At 38.1% G+C, this 13,592-nt stretch overlaps 2 protein-coding genes across 5 annotated transcripts; one reads left to right on the top strand and one right to left on the bottom strand.

The window, feature by feature from the left end:
* Positions 1-1,758: 1,758 nt before the first annotated feature.
* On the top strand, positions 1,759-5,742 carry LOC124299308 (keratin, type I cytoskeletal 9-like). The gene is made up of 2 exons (XM_046752447.1): positions 1,759-2,915; positions 3,993-5,742. Exons 1-2 carry the CDS (start codon positions 2,147-2,149, stop codon positions 4,415-4,417), a joined length of 1,194 nt encoding a protein of 397 aa, XP_046608403.1. The 5' UTR covers positions 1,759-2,146; the 3' UTR covers positions 4,418-5,742.
* Positions 5,051-11,408, bottom strand: LOC124299316 (tetraspanin-31-A). 4 transcript variants are annotated; one of them, XM_046752468.1, is made up of 7 exons: positions 11,309-11,408; positions 10,187-10,288; positions 9,818-9,985; positions 9,037-9,135; positions 8,790-8,915; positions 8,551-8,676; positions 5,051-7,498 (listed from the first exon to the last, which is right to left on the bottom strand). In XM_046752468.1, exons 2-7 carry the CDS (start codon positions 10,244-10,246, stop codon positions 7,400-7,402), a joined length of 678 nt encoding a protein of 225 aa, XP_046608424.1. In that variant the 5' UTR covers positions 10,247-10,288; positions 11,309-11,408; the 3' UTR covers positions 5,051-7,399. The 4 variants fall into 4 exon arrangements, with proteins under 4 accessions (XP_046608424.1, XP_046608434.1, XP_046608416.1 ...); XM_046752478.1 differs by lacking the exon at positions 11,309-11,408 and adding an exon at positions 8,109-8,236 and having other exon boundaries at positions 10,187-10,598; XM_046752488.1 differs by lacking the exons at positions 5,051-7,498; positions 11,309-11,408 and adding exons at positions 7,519-7,803; positions 8,109-8,236 and having other exon boundaries at positions 10,187-10,599.
* Between the last annotated feature and the right edge of the window lie 2,184 nt (positions 11,409-13,592).

The following is a 13,592-nucleotide window of genomic DNA, read 5'->3' as shown; positions in this document are numbered from 1 at the left end:
ACACACAGAGCAATTTTAGGCTTGCGCCAAACGAGCGCGCCTCTTTTGCCGCCTGTGGTAAAGATCGGAGTCCACGAACCACCTCGCCCTCGGCCTCTGGATTTAATTCTTGGAATGCGGAATCCGGATCCCGCACGCCTGCAAAGCTCTTCTCGTGCGATACCCTCGCAGTTTCGTTCCACCACCCACCCTCGCCCCTCCCGACCCGCATCCCTTATCGTCCCTTACGGCCCTACCAAATTGGATTATTGTATAATCTCCTGCAGAATTTTCACTCCGAGAAACGTCGATAGCGAGACCCGCCCGCCGAGCTTTCCCTACCTGCATTTCTCACCTTTGCTTGAAAGGTGGATATTTTTTTTATTTTTATATATATATAGATTATTGAAACAAATAAAATTTACCGACTTTTTACTGACTTTTATCGTAAAAAAATTCAGAATTTACTTTGGCGTTTTTCCACGAAACTTGGGTAATTTTTGGACAGCTTTTATGATCCGAAGCTCCGGAAGTTGTGCACCTTGAATACATAAATTTGGATTTAAAAAATACATTGTATTGCTTCGTTTCACGCAAATAATTAGAAATTGTATAATACCGTTTCCGAACGAAGAGACCATTTACGAAGCAAAGCTGAAATTTGAAAACGATTTGCAAAAAAAAAGGACCCTGTGGTACATCATAATTCTCTGACTTTTCCTTGACTTTTCCCGGTTTTTCGCCACCCTGTTAAAGGTCTGCGATGACTTGGGCTCGTTAAATCTCTCGTTAAATTTGGTGAACAATTTTCACCAGGATCGATTTTCTGGATTACGAAAGATGTGTATTTTAATCTTGAACAGCACCAATGAAAAATATACTCGTTGGATACTATAATTAGCAATGGGTTCAAGTTGGGCCCCACTTTAAAAATTACAAGTTACAATGATTGTTTGCTGCAATAATTACGTTCGATCTGCAGATTTATTCTCGTCCTTGAGGCTTGTTGGGTGAAGGTTACTCTCGACAAAACGCTGTGCAGTGACAGGAAGGAATACGGATGTCGAAATATTTAATATTTAGAGGGAAAGGAAGGAAATTTAATTTGTCGCGATCTTAGTTGGACTGTAACGACCCAACAACCTAAATAAATAGTCTACGTAACATTTCTACGCAGTGCAGAACGTGAAATGAATTTCAAGCAAGCAGCTCGAACGGTTCCCATAAGCACGCTGCTCGAATCATGTTGTATTGAAACGAATCGATGGGCAACCGACATCGATAGTTTCCAATGAAAACGAATTGGATATAATTATGCTACAAACTTATTTCATTGCAATTAGAAACTGTCATGGATTTGTAAACGTGTATAATGCAGTTTGGAGTAGAGTTTACTGTCCATCATGAGGACCAGCCACCAGTAGGATCTTGAATTTTGTGGAGTTACGAGTATTGTAACGGTTCCTTTTCGTTTTTCACCTAAGTAGTTTACACTGTTTTATAATAACGTGAAGCGATAATGCTTGGTATGCAATAAATTGGTTGTATGTAGTATGATTGTTGTAATAGGAGTATATAACAAACATCAGATGCAGGATATACAGGCGGGGTATACGCGGCCCTGTCACCAATTTTCAGCGTTGAAGCAACATCCGATCTCCGGAGACTCGGTACGTACCAGTACGATTGATCGATTCGATGCGCGTTCCGTGTCGGTACTTGCATACTATCGGGTGACTGTACACTTGCTGCACAAATAGCATATGTAGGCGGGTATAACAAACCGTAGATAACTCAGTGCATCCGTTCTGTCACGGGGCCTCAAAATATAGTTAAACGATAAAACCCCGCCGCACCAAGGTGTGCATGTGTGCCTGTATACACCGTATCGCAGCCTACAAGAACATGGCTGAAGTGCGTCAAGAACGTTCCTCACCACCTTCACCCTACCCTAAACCGAGGTGTCGCGGTTGACTAAATTACCAGCCGACCCCACCTGATGTATAAATAGACCTCCTGCGAGGAGAGCGATTATCAGTGTAATCCGGAGACTCAAGAGGTGCTCGTATAATTGGAAGCGGGTAACAGGATCCCTAGACCAGAAACTATAATTAGTGATCAAAGGACAGCGTCGGTAGCGATAACCGTATAACCCATTAATCAAAAGATGATTTCAATCGGGGGTGCGTCGATTCGCGCCATCCTGATTCTGACGGTGTTTCTTCGAGGAGTGCGATCCACTGCGACGTCTGACGAGATAATCGGGGGTTCTGGTAGTATCGGATACGGGATTGGTGGTTACGGTGGTTCGTTCGGCGGAATAGGCCCCGGCATCGGAAGTCGTCTTGGCTTCGGAAGTGGTCTTGGTGGAATAGGTTCCGGTTCTCTGGGGCTTAACGCCGGCCATCTAGGGTACGGATCTGGACTCGGCGGGACCAGGTCCTTCTCATCCAGCTACGGCGACGTTGGATCTGACATCAGTGATCTCGGCGGCACGAATGCCGGAATCGTTGATCTTGTTGGCTACGGCGGCTACGACGGAGGAAGCCTGGGATACGGCGGCTATGGTGGTGGAGGTGGAGGCTATGGTGGCTACGGTGGTGGAGGCTATGGCGGCTATGGTGGCTATGGCGGTGGAGGCTATGGTGGCTTTGGTGGCTATGGTGGCCATGGCCGAGGCTACGGTGGCTACGGCGGTGGACTAGAAAAAAGCGATTTTTCCAAGGGCGGAGAGTCCGTGAACAACGGCGCTTACCAGAACGAGAAGGGGCACAAGGGTCAGGCCAGTAGTCGGCTGGCTGAAGGCCTTTCGGCCGGTCAGTTGGCCGCCAAGGACGCCAAGGGTAGCTCTGGTTACTACACTGACGCCGGTGGCGTAACGTCTGGATACGTGGACAAGAAGTCGTTCGGGGGCGGAAGTCATTATGAACAGAAAGGTGAGACGGGGAAAATTTACGGAGGAGTATTCGCGGGCTTTCGTCCTTTTAGTCATATTATTCTGCCAAAAATACATCGGGCGGGTTTCTCGCGACGTAAGATCGGCTATTCCAACTTTGGCTCGAAAGCTTCACCCACTCAAAAACAGTATTCCGGTTTCGGTAATGAATACCCTCGATATTCGACCGCATATCAACACAACACACTGTTTCCCGGCGTTACTTTCATGCGGTATTATTCACGATGAATCGAGATGCATTTATGAAAAATTATAAATTTATTTCTTTGTTAAGGTTTGCAGTTGAAAGACTTGTTTGAACAGGTTTTTTTCGATTTTACGAATTATTACACTTTATTAGTCAAAACCAATTGGTACTCTGGAATCATGGATGATAGAGTAGACCAGACTCATAACGAGAGGTGACTGCAGTATGCACTAACAAAATTTACGGTACTCGTAATGGATAGAATGAATCTATCTGGAACAATCTAGCTAGTTTCACTATTCAATTAATACAACATTTCAACATTACATCAATAATTTCTTAGAGAAGGGATGTTTTTTCATAATTTCAACCTTTTTGATCGAAAATTATCTGTAACATATGTTACGATTTTGTAAGAATGTTCGTTTTAAAACTAATTTCTAAGCTCATGACATATATTTATCGGTAATAAACGTGAAATTTCAATATTGAAAGTTTCCAATAGAATGACATGTTTTTTTTTTTTTAAATACAGTTTGATCCGGAATTTGATATAATAATTTTAAATTCATTATTTCACCGAGTTACAGACTGTGTGAAGATAAAATATACTACATTTTTTTTTTTGGTCTATTCAAATCAAATCCGCAATGTAGTTTTCACACGGTCAATATTACCCATTGAAAATCTGCAACAGTTTTGTATCTCTGCCGTAGTTTTTCTAGTTGCACGAAGTGATCCTTTCAATTGTATACATGCTCCATACCGATGAATAAACCTTTTGATAAGTTCCGTTTCGGTAGCCGTGAGAAAAAATGTGAAATTTGAACGGAAGAAAAAAGAAAAGGGAAAGCAAAAAACTTCTCGCAGGTAGCAAAGGGGCCGAAGACAAGGCGGCAACTGGGCACAAGAAGGGACACGCAACAAATGGGTTCGAGACTTCCCACCACAAGGACGAGAATGGGAAAACGACAACCTTCTACGACGTTGCAAACGACGAGGGTGATCATTACGACTACGGAGGAACCCGTGGCGCCTTTGGAGACCAAGGGAATAATTACTACAGCGGTGGGTACCAGGACGAGAAGTACAACGAGGGAGGACACGGGCACAAGGGCCATTACGACAAGGGGGTGAAATCCGAGAAGGAGAACGGGGACAAACTGGCTTATGGGAATCAAGTTTACTACGGAAATAACGGGCAGTATGGCGAGGTTGGCGGTAATGACAGAGCCTCCATTCTCGGACATTCGGAAGCCTCGAAATACTACAAGGGTCATCCGTCTTATTATTAACGATCTAAGATTTTCACGGCGGAAGAATGATCAGACGACGTATATGCGAATCGATATGCAATATACGTCGAGTCATGATTTATGTCTGCAAGACGGAAATCCGACGCACGTACCTGTACGAGCGTATAATATACTCAATTTTCTGTCCGGAAGTTAAGAATAATGTATGATTTATTATAGTTTGTTTTGTTTTTTTTTTCTGGAACATGCAACATTATTTTTTATTTCTGTAAATTAAACACCACGCAACGAAGTATTGTAAAAAATAATTAAAGAGCGTCTATTTTATTCTTCATTGGTATAATTGATATAATTATCCTCTGCTTGAAATTTTTACTACACACGACAGTTGAAAAAAAAATATTTACATACATGTATATACATATGGAAGAAGGTTCAGGTTTGAAGTCGGAAGAAACGGGGAATTCAAGAAATATATTTGCCAAGAGTTTGTATCGCAGAAATGAGTTGGTTTAATTTTTAGTTTCGTTTCTATAGCGTTGTTATCTGTTATCGTTACTATTTATTTTTATTTTTTATTTCTTTTTCGTAACTGCAGTTTGCGGAGCGCTGTGTCAGGAATTGGATAATACACACCACTTTGCATGATGTGGGTAACGTGAACGTATATGGTTAAATGTGATACGTACTGAACTACTTATTTATTTTGATTGCTGAGGTTACAGTAACAGGACTACGTATATATTTCTACAATTGAATACATTTCACTTACTTATAGTTTGCGTCTGGCTTATGCATAACACGTATGTGTACATAGATATTTCAAATTACAGTTTGTCTATTCGGCTCGAAAACCAAGTATATCACGATTTAATGATCACAGGAAATTTTCATCATACATCAAACTATGAAAACCGCCGAGTAAATGTACCCACGTGATTCTAAGATAACATGTAATTACACTATAATAATACGAGCTTGTTTTACGTAATATTCATCGGTTGTTGTCTTTTTTTTCTTTTTTTTTCTTCAAAAATATCGCTTTGAGCCACATTTTGATTGATATGATAGGACTCAATGGAATTAGATTTTTTAAGTCTTGAATTTCGTATATGTACGAACTCTACAATCTCTGAATCTAACAATAAGTGCGGAAGCCTGATACCGTATCTGCATAGACAAACTGTAGGCAAATATTACGTATTGTATATTGTATATGTAAATGGTATAACTAAGCTGTTGTAAACGCGAAATAGAAATTTATTTATTCTTATAGATTTCAAATTATAATGAAACATATTCGATTTTCATCAACATGAATCAAAATGGAATAATTAATGGTCTCCAAGATAGATTGTGTAAATTGAAAAAAAAAAAAAAAAATAAAAAATACAATAAATACACGGGTATTTTCGACGGTTGGAAAATTTGATTAGGTATAATATTATCGGCTTGATAGCCATTGAAATAGGATGTACGATCTTGCAAAGATATACAACATTCACATGGTATTAATATCCCCTAAATCTAAGAAAATTAAAGAATAGTTAGAACCTAAAGATAACATTGAATGGTAAAAATTCGAATAAACAAAAATCACATCAAGGGAAGAAGGTTTTGGTTGTTGGAAATTTTGATTTCCTCGATAATATACGAATATGGCGGAATGATTAATTTAAACGATTTATATAATTACAGTATTATGAAATACTACTTCCGAATTGGCATTCGCACAACAGACGAATAGCCAATTTATATATATTCAATATTCATATATATATATATATATATATATATTTATTCTGAAAGGTACACATATTTTTGAAGTAAACTCTAAACAAGGGCCGTAAATTTGACGGAAAAGGATGGCAATCTCTCTAACAAATACGGAATCAAGTAAAATAATTTTTTGTTCCAATATTTACGCTTAACAATAGATATACATAAAATTTGAAATTGAAGCTCGTGCGGAATTCTGGCGATAATTAGCTCTGTCTGCCTGTCTAGTACGCAGCAAGAATAAAGATATCTCGGTAGATATGGGAGATTGAGAGGGCGTCGTTTTTGCAGAAATCGTTTCCACGGAAGGCGAAGCCTAACTTATTCTAGCTCTCGGGGTGATGCATTCGTCTTTTCCGCGTTCATATCAGGGGATTGTGTGTTGTGGTTTCGAATATGACCAAACTTATTCTATTCTTTAAGATGTCACAAATCATTTAAATTTAGTTTCCGGACGAATGATTCCAAACTTATTTAAATCATTTTTTTACAGAGACAATCTCTGTAGAAGTAAACTCTGCAGAAACGATTTTTGTAAAAGGGTACCTCTCCCGGGAGATTCTTAAAGGTTAATATCTAAACATTAAACTGTTTTATGCTAAATACTACAAGGCGCATTGAGGCTTGCTATGATAGTGTCGTAGTGGCTGACTAGAGCACACATTTCATCTATTATGTCCCCCTCACCGATTTGGACATGTTTATTACTGGATTATGAGAAAGAAGAAAGATTTCGGTAATCGTTGAAAGTAATTTCACACTGTTGAGCAGTTATGAATCTTTCTAAAAGATAGGTGTAGATAGCGCTGACTTTGCAGTTGTACTAGTTATGGAATGTTAATTTTTTAAAACGAAAACCTGCAGTTACTACCACGAATGAGCAAAATATCAATGGTATTAATGTATCTTTGATAGTAAACAGTTCGTTGCTGCACTGTTCTATGAACGATGAGAATTTGATCTTTGGCTATTCAGGATTTCTGACAGTTGAGGATAGTTAGTTACATTAGTTCCAGGAACAACGTCGAAGTACAGATCTATTTTTTTGCTTTCTTTTTTTTTTTTTATACCGTTTGTTTTACGGTTTTCTTTTTGTGATTTTTTTTCTATTTATTTCTGTAATAAAACAATTTACGAGTATTCTCGATGAGACTTAATTTAATGTTCAAATGATCCTAGAACAAGTCAAATTGGTCTTTTTAGAGACTTCCAAAGTTTGGCTCTTCGTCAAATTTTTCGGAATCAGTAAAGATAGTTTTGACGAGGAAAAACAGCTCGCGCAGCCTTTTCATCTGGGTCCAATTGGTTTCTATAACGTCTAGCCAAGAATGCTGCAATCACCTATGAAATATATTGAAATCTAAGCCAAACCCACCAGACATGACTGAGAATTATGGACGAGAAATTAAACAACACAACAAAAGCAAAAACATTAAGTGTTCAGTACAAAAGATACTTGCCAACATGTACAACACATCTACAACATGTACACAGATTATTCATAAAATTTCATGCAATCATCACTCAAGTATTCATTATAGTTACACTCGTGTTCAATTTCTTGAGGTTAAAAGGTATCTTCCTTCTTCTCGGAATTGGTTCAATGTTAGGAATGCTAATGTTTTCAGCAGAATCTTTCCCTGTAACTAACCCCTGGAAATTGAACCGATAGACGACGCACACAGGGAACATTAAAGAAAAGACGTATCGATAAGACAATAAACTTGTACGTTAAATTGAAATGTCAGAGATGGAAAATTCGCAGTCAATAAAAGTTGCGAATCATGGATGAGTTTGTTGGAAAAAAGGAATAACGGTTGTTTCACTGCAATTTCGGCAATGAGATACGAGGAGTAATCAACCGCGAACCTTGATAGACAACTTTTATAACTGCTCGTGACTAGTGAGGGAATGTGTGAAAATACCATATCCAGTGTTAAAAGCCACCCACCATCTGTTAGGAGGTTCATATGAGGACACAGGGGACATGGCGATGGTGTTAGACTAGAGGAAAGCACTAGGATTAGCTCTTGGGTCTTTCTGGTTCCTGTAGCGTACGGTCAACCAAACACCAACAAACTGTAATAGGCATGTACGTGTTAGTTTCAAGATATGACGAGCGTCGTTAAGAAGAACCGTTACAAATACTGGAAGAAATCTTTTTTAACATGAACTGGCTGCATTTAGTATAAAATTTAAATTTGGATAAATTTCTTGGAAAATTGATTTATATCTCAAATATTCACTGTTAATTTGTCATTCAAACACGCATCATATCGATCGAATAAATTGTATTTAGCTTTACAAATTAAGGTTTATTTATAAATCCCAGGCATAGGTCAAAATCCCAGATTTTTCCGCTAATTCGTTCACATCTCTTTCATTCGACTTACCTCTGTGAAACTGAAAAATAGTCCGATTCCACCACATAGTTTAAAAGCATAGTCGATCGTTGATTGTAGCTTTTGCATACACGGCTCGCACTCGCATGGCTGTGCTTTCGATTCGCAGCAAACTTCCTAAGATTAGAGTAGCAAAACACAGTGAGTATGTATCATTTATCGGTAGAATATTTGTCGTTTGTTAGAATAGAGAGAAAGAAACAAATGTATGTAAAAAAAGTGGTACTAACATTTACGATAACACAGGTAGGGTGATCCATAGAAGGCGTGCCGGTCAACTTTGAACCCTCGAACCCGCAGCAACTGAACGTGTTTTGAACTTTCATTTTCAGCTCGTTATTTACTCGCTTCCATCCCTAAATAAAAGTGGTAATACTATAGAATTGGATTTAAATTCGTTTAGCGCAAAGACATAATCGTACGTCTAAAAGAATATTCGACGCAAGATATGAAAGAATCAAATTTGTTTTTTTTTACCTCCTCGGCAAGTTGTTCTTGTTGTTCAGGATTTACGGCAAGACAGGCGCAGGCAATGCTGAATTGGATCAGGAATAGCAGGAACAAAATTACCATGTACTATTTGTCGATGAGTTAAGGAGACCAGCTTACGAACATTTCGGTATTGAATTTTTTAGCAAATTGAGATAAAGAAAACACAATACAAATCTTATTTACCATTTGCATACGTTTATTCATATTAAAATTTGCGTCAATTGAAACAAAATCTGGCTTTATTTTTATCAATGACGCTTAGTTTTTATCGTTAACCACACACATTTATTTCGCCTTGTTATTTACCATTTCTGAACATCCTAAGGCATAAAGATAGTGGAGCATATTGTTATTAAACTCCTCTTTCTGAATTCAAGTTTGAACAATAATTTTCTCCTCCAAATTTGCCCAGGTACTTTATGTGAGACATGAATAGTCAAAAGTTTGCGAGTAAACGTGATCTTCCTCAAACGGAAGTGTGAAATGCTGCCTCGAGTTTCATGCACGTTTGTTAACTTTTTTTTTCGAAAGTTTAAGAGTTTTGGTAAAGGTAAAAAGCACATATTTCAAAACTGCAAAAAATATTTCTCTAATGCTAGCCAACATTCAAACATCCCTGACAATTGTGTTAAAAACAGCCAGAGATCCTTTTCAATGAAACGCTTTTATATAGAGATCGACTCTTGGGTCGAACTTGGGAGGTTGAAGGGCAACTGATTGCGATTGACCGGCAGGCGATAACGAGTTGCGGTGTAAAAAAGGATACAAAGAACAGCAGTACTTGATGGTGTTTTATCGCTCCAATTAGGCCGAGTATAGATATGAGAAAAAGTATCACTCCGCAGGCTAAAATACCTCCGATTATAGGAAGATTTGTAACGAGCGCAGAGGCTCTGCCATAGACAGCTACGCCGATAAGGATGAAGGCTACGACCTGAAAGAAGAAAACGAGTGGAGAAGTTTTTTGTTTTTTTCGAATGATCCGAATATATACGACGACTCTAGGAGAAAGTAGCAATATATGAATGAATAATCAATGAGGCAAAGAGAAAAATTAATTTATGATTTGCGAATATTATGGGAGGTGAGATTAGTTACTATGTATATATGGTAAAATTTAATTATTTATACTCACGATATAAAGAACATTTAGCGCCGTTAGTGCATTTTTCGAACATGTAAAACCACCGCACATCTTCTGCGATGAGATTTATCAACCGCTCAGTTTTTTACGGAGCTGAAATAATGATTGATTGAAGATGTTTCTTTTCTTCGTACGTCCCTTCTTAAATGCGTGCAAATAACGTCTTCTTTGACCGAAGTAAGGTGGAATTACGTTGTGCGCGTATTTGCGCGTGTCCGTGTAAGGCGAAATTAGATGCAATTTAAGCGAGCGCCAGTCTCAAACCGGATAGAATATTATTCTTTTGATTACTACGCTGTTCCCGTTCAAGCCGAGTTCTGCATAACGGGCAAATATTGCAGTAGACTGAACTGACACGAATTGACACTTGACAGCAGACGGTCGCTGACTCGCTACTCGCCGAATCGATGGCAACGTCCGATCATCGACTGTCTTTTTACTTGTTCGAGAATCGATCCCTCGATTACCGACTTGGAGCGCGGCGCCAACGAACCGAGATTTGAAATTCGAATTTTTATCCAACGGACAAAATGGTCCGGATCAAAAATCTTGATTCTGAGGATATCGGATAAACGATTTTTACCCTCGACCGTTACTGTCACTGATCCGAAACCCGTTCGAAACGTGTTCGAACCGAGATTCGAAATTCGAATTTTTATCCAACGGACGAAATGGTCCGGATCAAAAATCTTGATTCTGAGGATATCGGACAAACGATTTTTACCCTCGACCGTTACTGTCACTGATCCGAAACCCGTTCGAAACGTGTTCGAACCGAGATTCGAAATTCGAATTTTTATCCAACGGACGAAATGGTCCGGATCAAAAATCTTGATTCTGAGGATATCGGATAAACGATTTTTACCCTCGACCGTTACTGCCAGTGATGCGAAAACCGGTTGAAACGTGTTCGGAGCGAGACTCGAAATTCGAATTTTTATCCAACGGAAAAAACGGTGTAGATGAAAAATCTCGACTCGACGATACCGGATAAATGATTTTTACCTTAGAACGACACTGTCAGTGATATAAAAACCGATTGAAACGTGTTCACCAGGCTTGTACGTAATTTTTCAGACCCGAAAAACATTGTATAATAATTTTGTCAAATACCTGTGGGACGGAGCGAAGCCAGCTGCGTATTGTTCAGTTATTCCGGAACGAAAGAGCTACTGTAGTTTACTGTGAAAGATATGATTCGTTGACGTTATCGTGTGTCATTATACACTTCGCGTATGTGTGCGTGTATGTCTTCTTTGCTCAAGAGTGGTATTTTCCTAAACACGCTAATGATTTACAGTCATGCATTGTCTGCTTTTGTCGGTTTTTTTTTTTTTTTGTCAAGGCTGATAAGGGATAGCTGCGAGTTGAAACCAACAACCGTTTGGAATTTTCACACACGATTTTGTCTCATTGGCATTATTTTGTGGATAATTAAGACAATGGGTGAAGAAAATGGATGATGCGAATTGGGTTTAAGCCTATTTGATATTCGTTTTGGTTGATTGGTCAACGGTCATTTTTGGGAGTTAATTTTTTCGAAAAATACTTTTATTTATCGAAAGGTTAAAATTTCATCTTGTTTCGATTTCCATTTTTAGTGTTTCTCAATTCTCAAACCAAAATCCTTTATCGTTTATGTGATCGACAGAAGTTTTGGCGAAATATTTTTTGGCAGAGATATATTTCAGCTTTGGTTGAACAATTGAATTCCTTAGGATATAACCTTGTTTTCAAAACAGGTTTTATCTGAGTTATTTGTTTTTAACGTTATATATCAGGAGATTATTTTTCTGAGAGGTGAAAAATTCGAGACTCGAAGGCACTCCAATTTCTCAACTTGGAAGGTTACACGAAGATTCGATAATTTTACTGAAAAACCGTCATTTCTGCAGTCCAGCTGTTCAACCGTCGTCAATTGTTGATGATCAGTGAACTGACATGAATCTTGCACAGCCTGAGTTTTCATTCGTATTGTTGATTTATTCGTTACGATGAACGAAATTTAGTTTACCTAAATCTGTATAATTAGTTCTATTTGTCGGGAAGTTGACTAATTAATGTTAAGGATAATAACATTCTTTAAATACCGCAAGGTCGTAACCGCACGTGATTACTGTAACCGCGACACCTAACAGAAACTTACATTTCTACGGACAACGCGGAACATATTCTGCGACAGCAAATCATTTGCAGAATTAATTAACGCGCAGTAATAAAAATGCGAGGAGAGCAATAAATGAATCTTATCTTTCCACAAGTTCACTAAATGACAAAAAAGAAAAGAAAAAAAGAAAAAAGGAAATTAAGTAAAAGTGTAAATGACATGTCCGTGTTTTGTCACACACGTAAAAACTCTGGCGAGTCATGTACAAAGGTGATTTTCATCTACGAGAAGTTTGAAAAGTTTGCGAAATTCATCCCGAGGTGTTATTCATCCTTATCAGTATATATGTTAGATGTTTATTATATATATATATATATATATATATATATATATATATATATATATATATGTATAATGTTTTGCTATTCTTATTTACTCATACGCACACATGTAGCGGTGTGATGCTGTTATTAGCTGAATTTATGCAGAACAAATTTACTGAGATATTCTCGACTGGATATACAATGACTATACGTATATCTTCGCGTGAATTTTTAGTCTACCGGAACAATTATAATCAAGACGTGTTCGTACCAGCTGTAAACAAAAGAAAGTACGGATTGTGCATGGAGTTTTCAAATCTCATATCGCGTTAAAGTAATAACGCCTTGCAAAACAGTCAACTTTGTACCGGAAGTTGGGACAAAAAACGTACGTTTCTGTTTTAGTCAGAATGTCATACAGATTCTCTGCAGGCTAATAATCTAGCTACGTTATGATCGCTCCTTTAATCTCCACAATTTTTTAGCAGAATAAAAGAAGAGGCTGCTAAAGTCCAGTGCCAATTTAAACTTAAAGAGGATAGAACCGCGAATCACAGCAAATTTTTTATGCGATCGATATCGTCAAATGCGGATTATCCGGCTTTTATGTCTCCTGACAGATTCATCAAAATTTCTGAATGTTGTAAAAGTCACCCTTATATCTTGTTGCTGTGATTCACTGAACAAAATTGTATCTTAACAACGATTTTCAAATACCAGATACAGTTTCATAATGAAACATTGACCACTTGCAATTTAAACTATTAACTAACCACGTCAATTGAATAACAATCACGGATCATGTGAAAAAGCGTAATTTAAGCATATGTTCAATCTCACTGAACATGTTTTTGAATATTTCACACATCACTGCTCATAGGCAACTTTGAACACACGTAGGTAAAACGTGTAACTATCAATTGAGGCTCTTATGAAGAAACTAATTAACCCAGCTAGATTGCAGCCA

This window comes from Neodiprion virginianus, chromosome 1, assembly GCF_021901495.1.
Source record: "Neodiprion virginianus isolate iyNeoVirg1 chromosome 1, iyNeoVirg1.1, whole genome shotgun sequence".
NCBI classification, from domain to species: Eukaryota; Metazoa; Arthropoda; class Insecta; order Hymenoptera; family Diprionidae; genus Neodiprion; species Neodiprion virginianus.
Note: the sequence above shows the minus strand (reverse complement) of the source record. Positions and strands in the feature narration are given on the sequence as shown.

Bases quoted from the DNA above. Each gene is read 5' to 3' on its own strand.
- LOC124299308 (XM_046752447.1), top strand. From the start codon at position 2,147: ATGATTTCAATCGGGGGTGCGTCGATTCGCGCCATCCTGATTCTGACG. The intron at 2,916-3,992 runs GTGAGACGGGGA...AACTTCTCGCAG, and splicing joins AAGTCATTATGAACAGAAAG to GTAGCAAAGGGGCCGAAGAC.
- LOC124299316 (XM_046752468.1), bottom strand. From the start codon at position 10,246: ATGTGCGGTGGTTTTACATGTTCGAAAAATGCACTAACGGCGCTAAAT. The intron at 8,677-8,789 runs GTTAGTACCACT...CTCTAATCTTAG, and splicing joins CTACCTGTGTTATCGTAAAT to GAAGTTTGCTGCGAATCGAA. The intron at 7,499-8,550 runs GTAAGTCGAATG...TATATTTCATAG, and splicing joins TATTTTTCAGTTTCACAGAG to GTGATTGCAGCATTCTTGGC.